Below are 15,947 nucleotides of genomic sequence, written 5' to 3' on the forward strand. Positions count from 1 at the left end.
GATTTTAGTTCTTTTACTGCTGAACAGAAAACGCCTAACTGTGATGTGAGTATCTGTCTTGGATACTAAACACGGGGATGGAAGCACTCACTTTAAGAAAAATTTGACCCCTTTGAGGCTTATCATGTCCTCCAACAATAATTGTCATCTTGCTTGAATTTCCTTTCATAAGGGAGCTTAAAGAGAGAAATTATGTAAGCTGTATTATTACATTACCGATGTAGAAAAGTAAAAAAGGCCGCTCTTGGCATGAGAAGAGACTCTGAAAGCCAGGAAGATGCAAAAATGAAAGGCTGGTGACGACAATGCCTTGTATTTTCCGCACCATCTTTCCACGGCATCATGAGATGTGACATTGTCTGCTCAGTTAGTAAATTTTTATCCGTAAAGACGGACTGCATTGTTCTCGAGAGCCAAAGACTGAACTTGGAGATTTTCAAGGACCTCTACTAAGTCACGATGGCCGAGATATGAGAAAATTTACTTTGAAATCCACGACGTCACGCTGGTGTACTGGCATGGCGTTTTAGTGCAACATGTTAAGAAAAACTTGCCTTCATTTGCTCTTGTAATAACATATTACCACGAAATAATGAAAATGGACAGCAAAAATGCGGAGAATCATAAGTCACTGCAAAAGTTATCTGAAAGCAATGTGCTGCTAATCAATCTCTGCTCTTGCAAGTTCATTGCTCCTTGTGTGATGGGCATAAAGCTAATTAATTTTTTAAAAAGCTCTGTATCCCACAAAAGGTACGTGCTTGGAGCAAACGGAAAAAAAAAAAAGGTAATATCCTATCGCTCTACCCCAGAGGGCCGGGTCAGCGGGATTTTTTGCAAATAATAAAATTCAGAGGTTTACAGGTATTAATGATGAACAAGCTAACATAAGATTTCATATTTTAACCTTAAAGAAACGAAGAGAAACTGAAGTTTCAACTAATATGTATAATGTTTTTTTTCTCTCTCTCTACTCGACCAGCCGCCTGGGGATCAGGGTTGGAAACTGCACTGTTGTGCACTCGGCCAACAGAGGTAAGTTAAGCCTGCCCTCTGGTTTTGGATGCGACAGCATTGGCATGCACCAGCACCACATGTAGTTGTTGCGCCTTGCAAAGGCATGTGTTGCAAGTTTTCACTATTAGTGTGTGTCGTGGCACCCCGTGACAGCCTGCTCTTCTGTGACAGCTCTTCGGCTGTACTGGTTGCACAGCTTGGAGCCCCCAAAATCCGACTTCTTCCATTTAAAGTTGTCTGCACTTAGTAGTGTTGAAGCAACACCCTCGTTTGTAAAGTGTTATCCCAACGTTGTTAAAAAGAGTGCAGCCAGATGACACTTGTTTTACATCTTTGTGGCACCTCTTTAGTGGTTTCAGATAGTGCCTGGTTTACGCATTGCAAGATTTTTACGCCCTTTAAGGTTTACCTTGTGTGACAACAATTGTCTTCAATCTTAAATGCATTCCCCCTTTTTAGCTCTGTACGCTGGATACATTCCTGCTGGGAATGCCATGCGCATTTCATCTACACTCTTAAGAAAAGTTTGCACCCTTTAGGGCTTATTTTGTCCCACAACAATAATCGTCATCTATCTTTCCCGCGTTTCCTTTTAACACTGCAAGCCCGTTACTTCCAGGTCATGAAGGGCATGCGCGTTATCAGCGTGACGTAGCATTCTCGACAGGAAAGTAGCGAGTGCAGAATTTTCAAGAAAGGAAGTGCAAGCAAGGCAGATGACAATTGTTGTTGTGGGATAAGATAAGCCCCAAAGGGTGCAAATTTTTTAAGAGTAATATCTTTCACTGAAACGTAGCAGGCACAGAGCATTTTTTTTTAATGCACGCAAGATTGATGACAATTATTGTTGATGATAGTAATGATGATAGTATGAAACTTCTCGCATGCAAATTTTCAGACATGAAATACTTTAGTAGATGGAGACTGTAGGACAGCTGGTTGGTTTATCACCAGCATGTTGAGGGCAAGAGTATGAGGGTAGGAGACAAGAACATCAGTCTAGTATTAGGTGTATTCAAATGATTCTGTACTGGTAGTTCCTGTGCCTTGTGTAGCTTGAAGACTGATAGTGGTCTAAGCTTCATGTTTGTTGAGACAGGAGAAAATGGATTGATAAGTACGAGAGTAGAAAGTAGTGCTGTATGCATAGGCAAAATGACTTGTGGTTCTTTCCAAATGTGCACCATGTCTCCTATCTCGCAAGAAATCTTGCCAGCAATCTTTTGCAGGTTACGTCATCAGACGGCAAAGGCTGGTTGCCAACTGGTTATTCACGCAAGTTCTGATGTGGGTCACACTTAGTGAACAAAACCTGTTGTGCATAATGATGTCTGTTCCATTCATTCGTTGCCATCTACCACAGCTGTAGGGAGGTCACAGCATATGCATACCTGCCAACTCTCCAGAATTTTTCATACAGTTTCTGCATTTAACCTCTTAATATGATTTTAAGACCGTTGCATCATAGTTTTCTAAGAATAAAGTCTGTTCTCGAAAAAGTTAAACATGTGGAGGGGTGGGGGCAATATTTACAAGAAGTATTAACAAAAAATATATTGTGGTAGTACCTACACTGTCTTATTGTGGAAGTGCATAACACCATATGCCACAGTACTTTGTTTGAAAACGTTTATTCGCACACATTTCTGAAGCAGAACAGCACAGCAGCAGTAAACTCGCTGAGGAGTCACTTTGGTATAAAAGCCGTGTTGCTTGTCTATCTCCGCTGTTTCGTGTTTGCTGCTGTTTGCGTGCTGAATATAAACATAAATCGTCTTTGAACTTTTCTGTACCACTGACAAGTATAATCGTCATTGGGGTTTGTACCAATGTAGCCAATGACAACTATAGCTGTCTCAAGGCCACATTTCTGAGGAATCTTCGGGAAATTTGGTTTCATCATTTCATGCTCTTGGAGAGGGTTACCAAGCTGTCTATGCATCCCACAAAAGGTTTGTGTTAGAGGCAAAACAAATAGTAATAATGCGTGCTATTCCTCAGCTTTCCTTACGTAGTTGACGGATTGGCAGATATGCATATGTGCTCAGGAAGTGATGCAAACTACTGGTGGTCTCTGCATTGCCTCTTTTGATGGAAGGGCATGTATGGACCTTCCTCTACACTCCACTAGTGTTAGGTGTGAGCACTGCCACTGTTTCAACAAGAAAGTTGGATCACGTGACAGCACTCGGCCGTGGTTGCAGCACAGCTTGCACTGGGCTGCAATAATGTGCATTTTTAAGAGGCTTGTTTTCATTTGCTTGTTTATAAATTATGCTCCCTGTAAATAGCTAGTCCTTGCTGTCGTATTTGCAGTGGCAAATGTTTTTTGAACCTTCAAGGGGCTCATTTTCAGTATTCAGGTGCTAATTGCCGAGTAGGCAGCCGTAGTCTGGTGACATTGCTTTTTTTTTCTGCAATAGTAAAATTTCCAGAGCTTTTGTTTCTTAATCTTCAGAACAGTACATTAGAGATCCATGCCCCTTGCATTTTAGTGAGTCGATTTTTACAACTTTTTTCAAAGGTCATCGACATTGAAGACTTCATAATTGCACTTGCCGTTGCCAAAGAGGTGACCTTGGCAGGCTTCATTTACGAGCACATGGAATAAAGAAGGCTTTTGCTATGACATGGTACCAACTGTACCTACATAAAAAGAAAATGACCCCTTAGCTTCCGAGTTGCTTTTCTTTAAAACTGTGTTGAGTCTTATGTGTGCTGCAGTGTTATTAGCCACATGTGGTGAGGTCAGCTGCTTATGTACAAGGACCAGATAACATTGATTTCAGAGGTTAAGAGAAACTTGCACTGCAGAGCCAGTAAAACTGCACAGAGCATGTGCAAACGTCTGATGGTGAATTATGTTGACAGTACAAGAATATACAGACTTGCTAGAATATACAGACCCTCCCCTCATAATACCCTCGTAAGAGGGCCTTTGGGGGTATGTTTGAATGAATAAACAAAGTTATGCACATATGAAACTGCATATCACACTAGACAGCAATCTGACTGAATTGAGCATGGAAACATTTATGTGCTCATGTTGTAGGGAAAATCTTGCTAGCAAAATTTGTCTGGACTTTCTTTTGTATTCAAGCTAACGCAAGGCCAAATGCCATCTAACATGTTGCTGTGCTGCATGCATGGCTAGCTGGACGTGCTGTCCAGCTCATTGTCCAGGAGCACTCAGCGAGGAGGAGAGCCCACCCGACGAGGAGCGTAGTGAAAGAAAGAGCGAAACGAGCGAGGGCTGTATTTCGACCATCAAATGAGTGCAACTCCGCTATTACGGCACCATTTCGAAAAATTCTTGCGGCTACGTGTTCGTTGTAGACTCGTGTACAACTGCAACACCGCAACTAAATTTTGACCTCTGGGTGATTCAGGGGCCCTTTAAGGGTCAGTTCACATAACTTTATGCATGCTTCAAAGCGTGCCACAATGATTCAACAACTGTTTGGCTGAAAAAGCTAGGGTGTTTAACTATTTCTGTTTTTCTGTTGGATAGTTGCCTTGTGAGAAATGCAGAGTAAAATTGGCACATAAATACACAGGGTTTTCATATGCTTTGTAGAACATTCATATCGAAACAAAAAGCTGCTTTTGTATAAAGATGACCTTTCAGTTACTACAGTTGGGCTAGCTTGTGAGACCACGTGGTAAAAGACAGTGCTGAAATGGCTGCTACAACATGTAATCCAACTTTCTTGTTGCTCTAGTGCTGTCAGTAGATGACATATTTATATGGCTTTATATTTTGCACCCAGTAAATGTTGAAGCTCTGCGTATAAGGGTAATTGAAGCATGGGTAATGTTATTTGATTGAAGTACGGCCTCTCACAGTAAAGCTTGGTGATTCTGTTAATAACTAGGAAGCTCAGACATATATCATTATATACACTTTTTTGTACTTTTGTGTGATCCTCATTCAGAGCACTGTGCTTGTTAGAACAGTTACAGCGACCGTCATAAGCTTGTGGGATAAAGGTACTGCGAGAAAGCCGAATTTCAGGAGCTTTAGCTTGAAGTCAGTAATAACAGCACAGTGCTATGTTCGTCGTGTGCGCTATAGTACAGATAGCAAATCTGTGGTGCAGGTGTGTGCCCATGCTCTGGAAATATGTTGCTTTTTGTCAGTCATCATGCCCGTGAGATTTCTATGCCGACTCTACTGGGAACTGTAGGCGAGGTCCTTTTCTGGGACAGCGTTCAGGTTCTTCGTCGCCTTGTGTTCAATGTCAGAAAACGTCTTCCCTTTGAGAGTGAGAGGAAAGCAAGTGAGTGCTTTGTGGCCACTTTGTGGTCACTTTGTGGCCCCTTGTGACCACTTTGTGGTCACTTTGTGGCCAGCATTTGCTGCTCTGCAATGGTGGTCATGCATGGGAACCGAGAAGGCACAGTAGAATTTCTGGCCGTCTGAATGGAATTTCCTGCTCTTTTTGGTTTATTTCACTGTCACCTGAGCATCACTTTTCTCATGTTGGCACCTATTTCATTCGTGATAGCTGTACCATTGTTAGTCTCATGTGCAATGTGGCAATTAATATTAGTGTTGCAAGGGCAGGAGCGGCCACATCGTTCACCAGCCTTTATTGTCAAAGCTTGTACATTGCACATCCTTTAAAAGGGTGCTAGAAAGAAACATTTAATGAGTTGAGACTTGTAAAGTGTTATTTGAAAACTGTTTGGTAATTTCGCAGTGATGGATTGATTATAGGAAAAGAAAAAGAAATTCAGATTCTGGAAAAATTTTCCTCTGAAGCTGCAAGGACTAGTAGTTAAGTGTGAAATAAGTTTTTCATATTTGGGGCACTGCGGCTTGGTACGAGTCCTTGAAACTTGGCAAGTTCAGTCTCTGGCTCTTTTGGAATACAATGTAGTCCATCTTTATCGATAAAAATTCACCTAGCAGCTGCCATCATGACGTCATGGGAAGCTGCTGTGAAAACCACACAGCAGTGTCGCCACCTGTCTTAAGTATTTTGCATCATTTTTGTCTTACCAAGCCTCTTCTCGTGGCAAGAGCAGCTTTCTTGGTGTTTCAGTGGGGTAATTTACTCCTACAACGCGACTTATTTTTTGTGCTTAGTTTCCCTTTAAAAATAAACACTCCTCTAGTCGAGTTGTTCAAAAATTGCCAACAGTATTTTAATAGTAGATGGAAATCGCTTGTGCCTATATTCTGTGAACTGAATGGTAGGTTTTATGGGGACAGTGTTGGTGCTGTGGTTCATCGAACTTGTAACTTTAATTGAACAAAAGTGCCTAATTCCACGCGCTTTTGCTTCAAGCCTTTTCCATTTCCAGTCTGTTTGCATGGTCTTTATGCTGCGGCACTGAATGCGACAGTCTTGTTTGCATTTTAAAAGTGCAGGTCCCATTACACAGTTAAGTGCTCTGTTTATCAAAGAAGCAAAAATTGTGTTGGCTCTGTTAGAGCAATCCACGGGATATGATCTTGCATTACACTGATTCTGAAGACAGTTTTGTTGGCTTTTGAAATTAGTTAGTACATACCTGCCAACTCTCAAAAATTTTTTTTGTGAGGTTTATGAAGTTTGACTCGTTTTATAATTTCACGGATGTTATGTCAAATTTGAGAAAATATGAATTCTCTTTGCGAGAAAGTTTCTCATCTGTCTCTGAACGTCCCGATGACAAAAGGGTGCCAAGGGATACTTGCTTTGAGCAAGTTTATACAGACAAGTTCCCAAAGCAGGCAAAACTGGCAATAGAAAATTCTCTGAAAAGGTCACCGAGATCTAAAATGTGTTGCTTGTCAGTCTTTGCCATTCCAAGTTTGTTGCTGTCTGTGTGCTGTGTCTTAAGGTAAATTATATTTAGGAAGGTTCATATGTATTCCTCAAAATGTGTTGTTCAGAGCAGGTATCAAAAAAAAAAAAAATCAGTGCAACTACCTCCCCCCCTACTTCACAATGCTGTGTCCGAGCGCTTTTATGAACTTAAAGTTCAGAGGCTGGAAAGTATTCTAGAGCATCTGCTTATGTAATTATGCACCAGAAGGTGTATCAATTTATGTTGCTTGATACTGGTGTTGCAGTGTCGTTGCATGGTTTCCCTTTTTCTTTCTCATTTGTAGTTCAGGACAGTTACAGTAAGGTGAAAGAATGTTTAACTTGTTTTCATAATGTTCTGCAGTGCTTAGGTCAGATACATGAAAGGGTAGCAGAAGTTTACTGTTTTATGGATGCGTATTAATCAACCTGCAAGCCTTACTCACTGATGTTATCGAACGTTTCCCATTTATGGCATTACAACTTCTTGTACTTAAAGGTTGTCCAGTGCCATTATAAGTAGCTTGGCACAATATCTTGGCATGAGTTGCTATAATTTCTATCCGCCACAATCTTTTAGCTATTTTTGTTCAAATCAACGAGACACTTGAACTTTTGTTGGCGCTGGGTGATGCCCATGCTAGCGTGCTTCAAGCCAGCATGTTGAGTTTTTTTGTGAAGGAGATAGGAAACTGTGTTTGTTTTATATTGCTGATGCTAGAGGTAAAGCCAGCATATCTTCCTTTTTTGTTTTCTCTTGTGTATTTTTTTCCTTCCTTCCCCCTTCTCTTCGCAGTTGGCGACCACACAAACTGCGTGGGTAAGCCTGAGTCTGCGAGTAAAATTGTCCTTGCTTTTGCGTAGCAGTCTCACTCTCTCTTCAGAGTCATTTGTCTCACTCACATTGTCTGGCACCCTTTCGCCTTCCTTTTCGTAGATGCTTCTGCCATCAGTTTTATTTGTCGTTCTCATGTTCCTTGTGTCTCTATGTTTAGACAGCTGAAGCTTTGAACAAGGAAGTGATTGCAGCTCCTCTTGGAAATTCAAAGTGATCAGAAATTTGTTGAGAAGACCTAGCGTGTGTGCTTGGCTTGGCGGACTGTGGTGTGGTGTCCAGTAACTCTGTGCTGTTTTTGGAGCTGTGCTGCTGTGGTGGGAGATCAGTGTGATTCTGTCAATCTCGCAACAATGGCACACTTTGGTGATTCAGTGCTGTCGCCCAGAACTTCACATAACTTATGTAACTTATTGGCAGCCGTAAATACAATGTTAACCCCATATTTACTCCCCATGTTTTTAAAGAAAGTCTGTGAGACATGGAATGGATGTATGGAATACCCACAACCCTCTTCTTCTTATTCTCGTTACTTTCTGCAACCATTTACGAACTGGCAAAAATTAACTTCTGAAACATTGGCTAGTGGTACGCAAGGATAACCTGCTGCTAATAAGATCATATTTTGCACATTAAAGCTGGTGCACCAAATGAGCATCAGTTTCAATGCGCAAGTTACACGCTTATTTGCAGCAAGCTATTTTTGCATTGTAGTAGTTGTAGCAGTCAGTGTTTCGGAACACTTAAAGAAGTTAATAATTTCTGCCTGTTTGCCCAGTCACTTGAGCTAGGGGCAAAAAGGAATTTGATGCGTTTCGCTCCACGACCACTTGCCCGTATTTGCCGGAAATGTTTGTGCACAGAAAGAATTGTACGGATAATAGCACTATCAGCCCATTTCTCTTCATTTGCTTGTAAGAATGGCCCTTTCAAACAATGTCTGATAAGTTTAATAAATAAAAAAAAGGTGATAAAATAAATATTCAACATAGCTCAGATAGGACCGTAAAAAAAATTTGAAGTGCAAATCTCTTAATATTAAGGTCAAACTGATTTACTGACTTGCTCAGCCTCAAACTGAAAAAATGAAGTTAGCACCTATAGTGTCCCAAGGAAAGACAACAGAGAAGCAGCCAGTAATGATGCAAGCGAAAATAAGAACTAGGTTGTTTTACAGAACATGTCACCTAAAGCCAGCTTTGAATCGTGCTTTATTTCTTTTTCTTGGAACACAGAGATTTAATGCTTCTTTTGATATTTGATACTTGTCTTATACAGTGTTGATTTCATTGTTCTTTTTGTGTCTTTATTGTAAGGCTTTCTAAGAACTTGACATTGGCTGAATGGTGGAATGCATGTATGACCATGAATGGTTGTGGTGACTGGCATGCGGTGTTTGGCTTGGCTAATGCATGTTGTGGTAGTAATTGCACTTGCCTGTAGTGGCAACGGGCTGTGAAGATGCATCTCTCCCATTTGTGTGTAATGATGCTGAGAACGTGTCGCAGAGCTTTTTTGTGGTTTCTGCTATTGGAGGTATGCCTCTGGGATACTGAGCGCATGGTCGTAACTTTCATGCAAAACCAGGTTACACTGCTCACTGGAGACGGACTAACTGTCCACAAAGTGAAGTGGAAAGAAGCTTGGAGGAAGATTTGAGTCAAGAAAGGGCTGTGGCAAGATACAGGCTTTGCTGTTGCGGTTGACATTTGCTGCGTGGCATTAAAGGGTGCCTCACCAGGCCCTATTCAAAATCTCTCCTATACACATGCAAGTTGCAGGGCACAGTCCAAGAAGCGTTCTACTGCGAAAAAGATGTCATGTTGCCAGGAGGCGAGCTTCAGTGCCAACGTAGACACTCCCCTTGCCCCGACTAGCATGCATAGGCACCATTCCTTTCATGCTTTCTCCCATGCTCTAGATGAGGGACCGCGTACCGATTACGTCACAAGCCTCACCTCCTTTTAATTTAAATAGCATTCTTTGCCTTATTTAGCCATTTTGTGTCGATCTGTCTATCTATCTAGCCTCTTACTGCCACACAGTACCCCAAGTTGTCTACTTGCTTGGGCCACTAGGTATGGGCTCGTGGTCGTGATGCCATCATGGTCAATGCATCGTCGTCATTCCAGCTTTGTCATCCGACTCCCGTCACGCCATCGTCATCATACACGTCATACATTCCTTGTCACGCCGCCATCATTATGCCGTCGTCGTCGTTCAATCTCTGTCATTCTAGCTTTGCCATTTGACTCTCGTCGTACTGTTGTCATCTTGCCTACTTCTTTGACCCAGTAATCTAAGTGGTCTAATTGCTTGGACCACTAGTTATGTGTTCGGGGTCGTGATGCCTCGTCGTCGTAGCATCGTCGTCCTTCCAGCTTTGTCATCCCACTCTCTTCATTCTGTTGTCACCACGTCGTCATCATCACACAGTCGTCGTCATGCGGTCGTCATGCATCACGCTGTCATTTTATCATTATCTCCAATTCAGTAATGTCATCCCATTGTCATCATGCCGTCGTCGTCATAGCACCTTTGTCGATCCACTAACGTAATTCGATTGTAATCATGCTGTCATTCAATCATGATTATGTCGTCATTGTCAGACAGTCACCATCATGCATCCGTTGTCAGACCATTGTCGTCATGTTGTTGTGGTCATGCCATCGTCGCCACACCAGCTTCTTAATTCGACTCTCCATGCCATCATCGTTATGCTATTGTCATCATGCTGTCGTCGTGGTCCCGGTCCTCATGTTATGTTACATCGTAAAATTACATGGTAACTTGACATGCGACTCTCGTCATGCAATCATTGTGAGCCATCGTCGTTACGCTTTGATTTAACCACTGTCATCTGTTTAGTTATGTCAAGCTATTTTCGTCATCCTGTCGTCGTCATACCACCTTCGTCGATCCATCGACTTCATTCCTTGTTCGACCCGCCGTGGTTGCTCAGTGGCTATGGTGTTGGGCTGCTGAGCACGAGGTCGTGGGATCGAATCCCGGCCACGGCGGCCGCATTTCGATGGGGGCGAAATGCGAAAACACCCGTGTACTTGGATTTAGGTGCACGTTAAAGAACCCCAGGTGGTCCAAATTTCCGGAGTCCCCCACTACTGCGTGCCTCATAATCAGATTGTGGTTTTGGCACGTAAAACCCCATAAATTATTATTCCTTGTTCGTCATTGTATCGTAACCATGCTGTTGTCATTCAATCGTGATTATGTCATCGTTGTAATGCTACCATCATCATTGTGTCGTCGTCAGAGAGATGCTGTTATGTATCCGTGTCATACTGTCGTCTTCATGCCACCATGGTCATGCCATCGTCATTTGAAGTTCATCCGGTTGTTCTCATACAATCTTCGTCACGTCATCATCGTCATGCATTCGTCTTCATCTCGTTGTCCTCATGTTGGCGTCGTCACACTGTTGTTGCTACACCATCGTCATAATTTAAGAATTGCCATCTTGTTGTCATGCCATTGTCGTTATGCCTTTGTCATTCCATCATATCATTCCTTCTACGTCATTCTATCGTCACGACGCCATCCATGCTCATCTTGGCAAGCAAGTGCCATTGCAAAGTGGGAGAATATTGGAGTATGCGGCATATAGCCAAAGCATTTAAATTATCAGAATTACCACTACACGTGTTAAATAAACATGACTTCAGGAATATGATCTATCGCTACATTACTTGAAAAGTATTTGCATTACCATCGACAGTCGTCGTGAGATCAGTTATGCCGTAATTTTTTTTCTTATTTTCTTTTCTTGCTGCGCAGCGCCCTTCCAATGGCAGTATTACACATTCTGCACTGAATCATTTACCAAAGTCGCAATCGTTGACTTTGCAGGCAGTGCGTTTTACCTAAAGGCATTTGTTTGTGTACCCTTGACTTTAGCTGGAAACGGGGCTCCCTCGAGTTCGCGCACGAACTTTGTTTGACATTTCAGCAGTTTTCACACTGTTCAGCCATTTAATACCTTGCAGATATAGTTACCACCCCGTGATCTACACACCGAATTTGTTTGTTTGCAATACCCAAACCTGGTGAGGGGCCCTTTAATAGTTAAGCTAGTGATTTTCATCATACGTGAGCGATTCACTACATTTTTTTTTTTCATTTTTATCAGAGTGTAAGAAAGGCGTAAGATAATAAACAGAAAGAAGTTTGTCCTGGCACCATTGACTATACTTAGCCTATTGTATATTACTCTTTGCATTATATGGGAGCTTGGTACATATACATGCATATTATGAAAAAAAAATTTATTGCACAGGTCATGCATAACACACACTGTTTGCAGTAGTCCCTTTGGTAGTCTTTAGACTAGCTGTAGCCGCTGATAGGGGGCCTAGCAAAGCATTTGAGATGCAGCTTCCAGCAGAACAGCGTTACTATGGAGCTGGTTAATTAGGCTAGGATAGTTGCAAACATCAGCACACTTAGTTAAACCTAAGTGCAGCTAAATTTACTGCACATGTTTTTCACCAATCATAGCCTGTTATGCAGGTTTTCCTTTTTTAAATGCTGTTAACTGTGGCAGAGATAGGGCTTGTTTTGTTTTTTTATGTGCCCGCCTTGTGTCCAACGCAGCAGAACAGCATTATTTCTCAAACTGTATGTCAGTGGCGTCAGTAGCTTGCACAAACTGCTTTTCATGCTTGCATTTCCTGTCTGTGGTGAAGGGCTTGATCATAACTTGCCTTTCGTATGCTTTGCAGAAACCCTTGTTGACATTGGAGAGTCTGTACGCTCCAGAGATGTGTACATCATTCAGACTGGATCCAAGTGAGTGTCGTCTTTCTCTTTTCAGCAAAGACTTACTTCTTACATCTGCTTACTTCACTGAATTCAAGGCATATGGCCCAGTGTTGTTGGCTAATAATTATATTAATGTAAATATGCTGTAGACAGTTGTAATGCCCAAGCTGTAGGCACTGCATACAGGGTGTTTCACTTAAATGCAACCAAGCAAAGTAACTGGAATGGTACCAACAGCATGTTGCCTGTCGTTGTTTTGAGCTTCTAAGGATATTTCTTGTAGCATCCTGTCAGATTGATAGCTAAGAGAAGGTCTGTAGTTTAAGACATGAGTTCCTTTTCAAAATGTTGTAAAGCATGTTCAGAAATACCATATGCTTTGTTTCCGGGAAGCTATGTACCTTTATATGGTATCTTTTTTCTGGGTTCTGAATATATTATAGAACGGTATCACTTACCATTTGTGCTCCAGAATAGCAACACACTTGGTGTGCTTTCGAGGAATGATGTTTGTGTGCCTGCCACAGGAACAGGTGGACAAAATCATTTATTTCGGCTTTCAGTACCAGCTTGACGACATTCCACCTTCACAGTCAATTTGCCGACAGGATTGTATGGCTCATGCTTATGGGCCGGGTCCAATTGTGTCATTGCGGCTAGCACACTGGTTTCGCCAACTGCTTGCCTGCTGCAATTATACAATTGGACCCGGCTGTGAACACAAGCCAGACAACCCTGCCAGCAACTACATTGTCAGCAGGCCCTGTCTTCAAAACATGCAGCCGCATTTCAATGGAGGTGAAATGCAAAAACGCCCATGTACTGTGCATTGGGTGCATGTTGAAAAACCCCGGGTGGTCAAAATTAACCTAAAGTCCGACGCTACGGCATGCCTTGTAATCATATCACGGTTTTTGCACGTGAAACCCCAGAATTTAATTTTTAAACATGCAAACTCGCAGTGAAGTCTCTTTCTTTTTTTTTTTTTCCTCATGCATGCCACGGTGGCTCAGTTTGCTAAGGCGTTGCGCTAGCGCGAGGTCGCGAGATCGAATCCCGTCGCAGCGGCCGCACTTCGATGGAGGCGAAATGCAAAAACGCCCATGTGATTGCGTTGTAGTGCACATTAAAGAACCCCAGGTGGTCAAAATTAATCCAGAGCCCTCCACTACGCCGTGCCTCCTAATCAGAACTGGTTTTGGCATGCAAAAAACCCTAGAAAGAAGATAGGTTTTTTTTTTTTTTTCATATTTGGCCAGCTTCACTTCAAACCATGCAGGGGTGGGACTCCTGCGCCAATTGCGCCATTTTGATACAAACGCACATTCCTGCGCCAAACTGTGCCGAAGACATAAAATTGACCGAAATTGCACCACGCTGCACCAGAATGGCTTCGACAGGTGCGCTCCAGCAGTGGCTCTGAACAGCGAACTGATTTATTCTCCGAAAACGAGTGCAAGCGTTCACATTCCACACACCGTGCGACGGCGCCTCCCACACAGTGTCTTCTAATTTTCGCGCTTATAACACCGACTTTTTGGCACTCCCGGCTGTTGCTGTTCGCGGAGCGGCCAGGGTGGCTGCATTTAAGGTACTGGAATACGGTTGAGTGAGCCGAGCGGCTCGGCTTTCCCTAGCTGAGGTGCAAAAGACAAAAAGTAGGCTGAGGACGCTGCGAGTGAAAGAGAAATAAGGGAGGCGCGCGTTGCAGTGGGTTCAGCAGGTGGGTGTCTCTGTCCCTGGGCCGGCATAACGTAACACCATTCCAATCTGTTTTGTGCCCATATGAGCAAGGCCTGAGCTATTTTGACCTATCACGTAGGGCTAAAGGCGGATTTAGAATAAAAAGTTGCAGTTTACCTGAATGGCGAAGCATCGATTGCGATAGCAAATTAGACATCTATGCGATGTAAGGATAGTAATTTTATTGGCTGTATAAACTTGGAAGACATTCGCTTACTAACTAAATTAAGTACGATGTCACGCGCGCACACGTTAACATGGAACCCACCCCACTCGATGACCGCGGAAACTCGCTGTGGAAACGCTGGAGGGAGCAAGCGTGGCAGCAGCAGTGAGCGAACAGACCTTTGTCTTGTGTCTCGCTTCAACGCAAATTAAACGTTGACAGCACACCATATACGAAGCTGCCAGCACTCGGCGGACTTTGTACACATCTCAGATCGCTTTGCAGATAAGGCCCGCGCGACCGCACATTTTGTCCATATCGCAGATGGCTTTCAAGATGCCCTGCCTGCGCCGCCACAATAGAACCCCCCTGCCCCCCGGTGGCTAATGCACGACGGAAGACGGCACGCTTTCTCCCCGCTTTCCTCCCTTGCACGCGCGAGATTGAACCGCTATCATCGACTAAGGGTAAGCTTTCTCTGGCACATACCGCATACTGTGCGCGGCGATGACATTATCGTGCTTGGACTTATACAGAACATCATGGCGACAGCGACTGTACAAATGTGCCGGGACAAGCTGAAACACGACAGAAGTATGTCGAGCGCTGGTAGCTTCGTAAGTGCTGTGCTTCCGACGCTTAGTTCATGTCGAAGCGAGAGGCAGCACGAAGGTCAATTCACTCGCTGCTGCTGCCACGCTTCATCACTCCAGCGTTTTGACAGGGAGTTTCCGAGGTCATCGAGTGTTGTTGTTCATCGAATGTTCATGTTTACCTGCTCGCGCGTGTCACTGTACTTGTTAATTAAGTTAGTAAGCCAATGTTTACAAGTTTATATGGCCGATAAAAGTACTATCCTTACTTCGTATAGCTGTCTACTAATTTGCTATCGTAATCAATGCGTCGCCTTTCGGGTGAAACTGACTTTTTTTCTACTGGCGCTATAGCTACAAAGAGCGCTTCTAGTGCCCCACATTCTGAATGGCTTGCGGCAAGGCGAACTATTTCTCTTATGTAGGAATGACTTTCTATGAAGCACAATAGATCATAACTCTGGCTTCTGCATACGGTCTGTTGAAGTGCATTTCCAGGCACTTCACCCACATTGTCAAGACATTAAAGAAAAAGTATATAAAAGTGTCTTGGGCTACTTTTCAGAATTTCGAACTCACTATTGCAGAATGAGTGTTTTTTTTTTTTGTGGTTGCTACCATTAATTAAAAATCTACAGGCACTATTACCAAAACTTGCATGCACTAGACGGTTTCAGTGTCGGGGTAATCTGCTTCAAAATTTAGCTAAAGACATTGCTTAAGATAGATGCAGTACAGCGCTCATGTTGGTTTATTCTGTGTTCCGTTATCGCTTCGAAGTGCGCTGTTATATTCCATTATTCCACCGAAGTTCAGATTGGCCTGCTCTGAACTGCTTCAAAATAAAATTTTATCTGTGCTAAATTGAGCCAAAATGAAATGTAGTCTGCTCCAAAATGTAGTTTTGTCGGCTTCAAACTGCTCCGAAATGTAATTTTACTTGCTCCAAAAATTGCTCCAAAATGACTTTGGGCACCCCGGAGCATGGAAAAAGAAAAGACAGGAACGATTGCTTA

The 15,947-nt window shown here is 42.9% G+C and overlaps 1 protein-coding gene across 2 annotated transcripts in view; it reads left to right on the top strand.

Annotated features, from left to right (window-relative positions):
- The window catches only part of LOC119453806 (phosphoribosyl pyrophosphate synthase-associated protein 2-like), a 74,405-nt gene that overhangs the window by 9,042 nt on the left and 49,416 nt on the right, over positions 1-15,947 (top strand). Inside the window, exons 2-4 of one of the 2 annotated variants that reach the window (XM_037715851.2) lie at positions 983-1,035; positions 7,612-7,635; positions 12,390-12,456. In XM_037715851.2, coding sequence (XP_037571779.1) covers positions 983-1,035; positions 7,612-7,635; positions 12,390-12,456 — 144 coding nt within the window. The remainder of the gene's footprint in view (positions 1-982; positions 1,036-7,611; positions 7,636-12,389; positions 12,457-15,947) is intronic. The other variant, XM_037715852.2, reaches the window with a different exon arrangement.

The sequence above is a fragment of the Dermacentor silvarum genome, chromosome 5 (assembly GCF_013339745.2).
Source record: "Dermacentor silvarum isolate Dsil-2018 chromosome 5, BIME_Dsil_1.4, whole genome shotgun sequence".
Lineage (NCBI taxonomy): Eukaryota > Metazoa > Arthropoda > Arachnida > Ixodida > Ixodidae > Dermacentor > Dermacentor silvarum.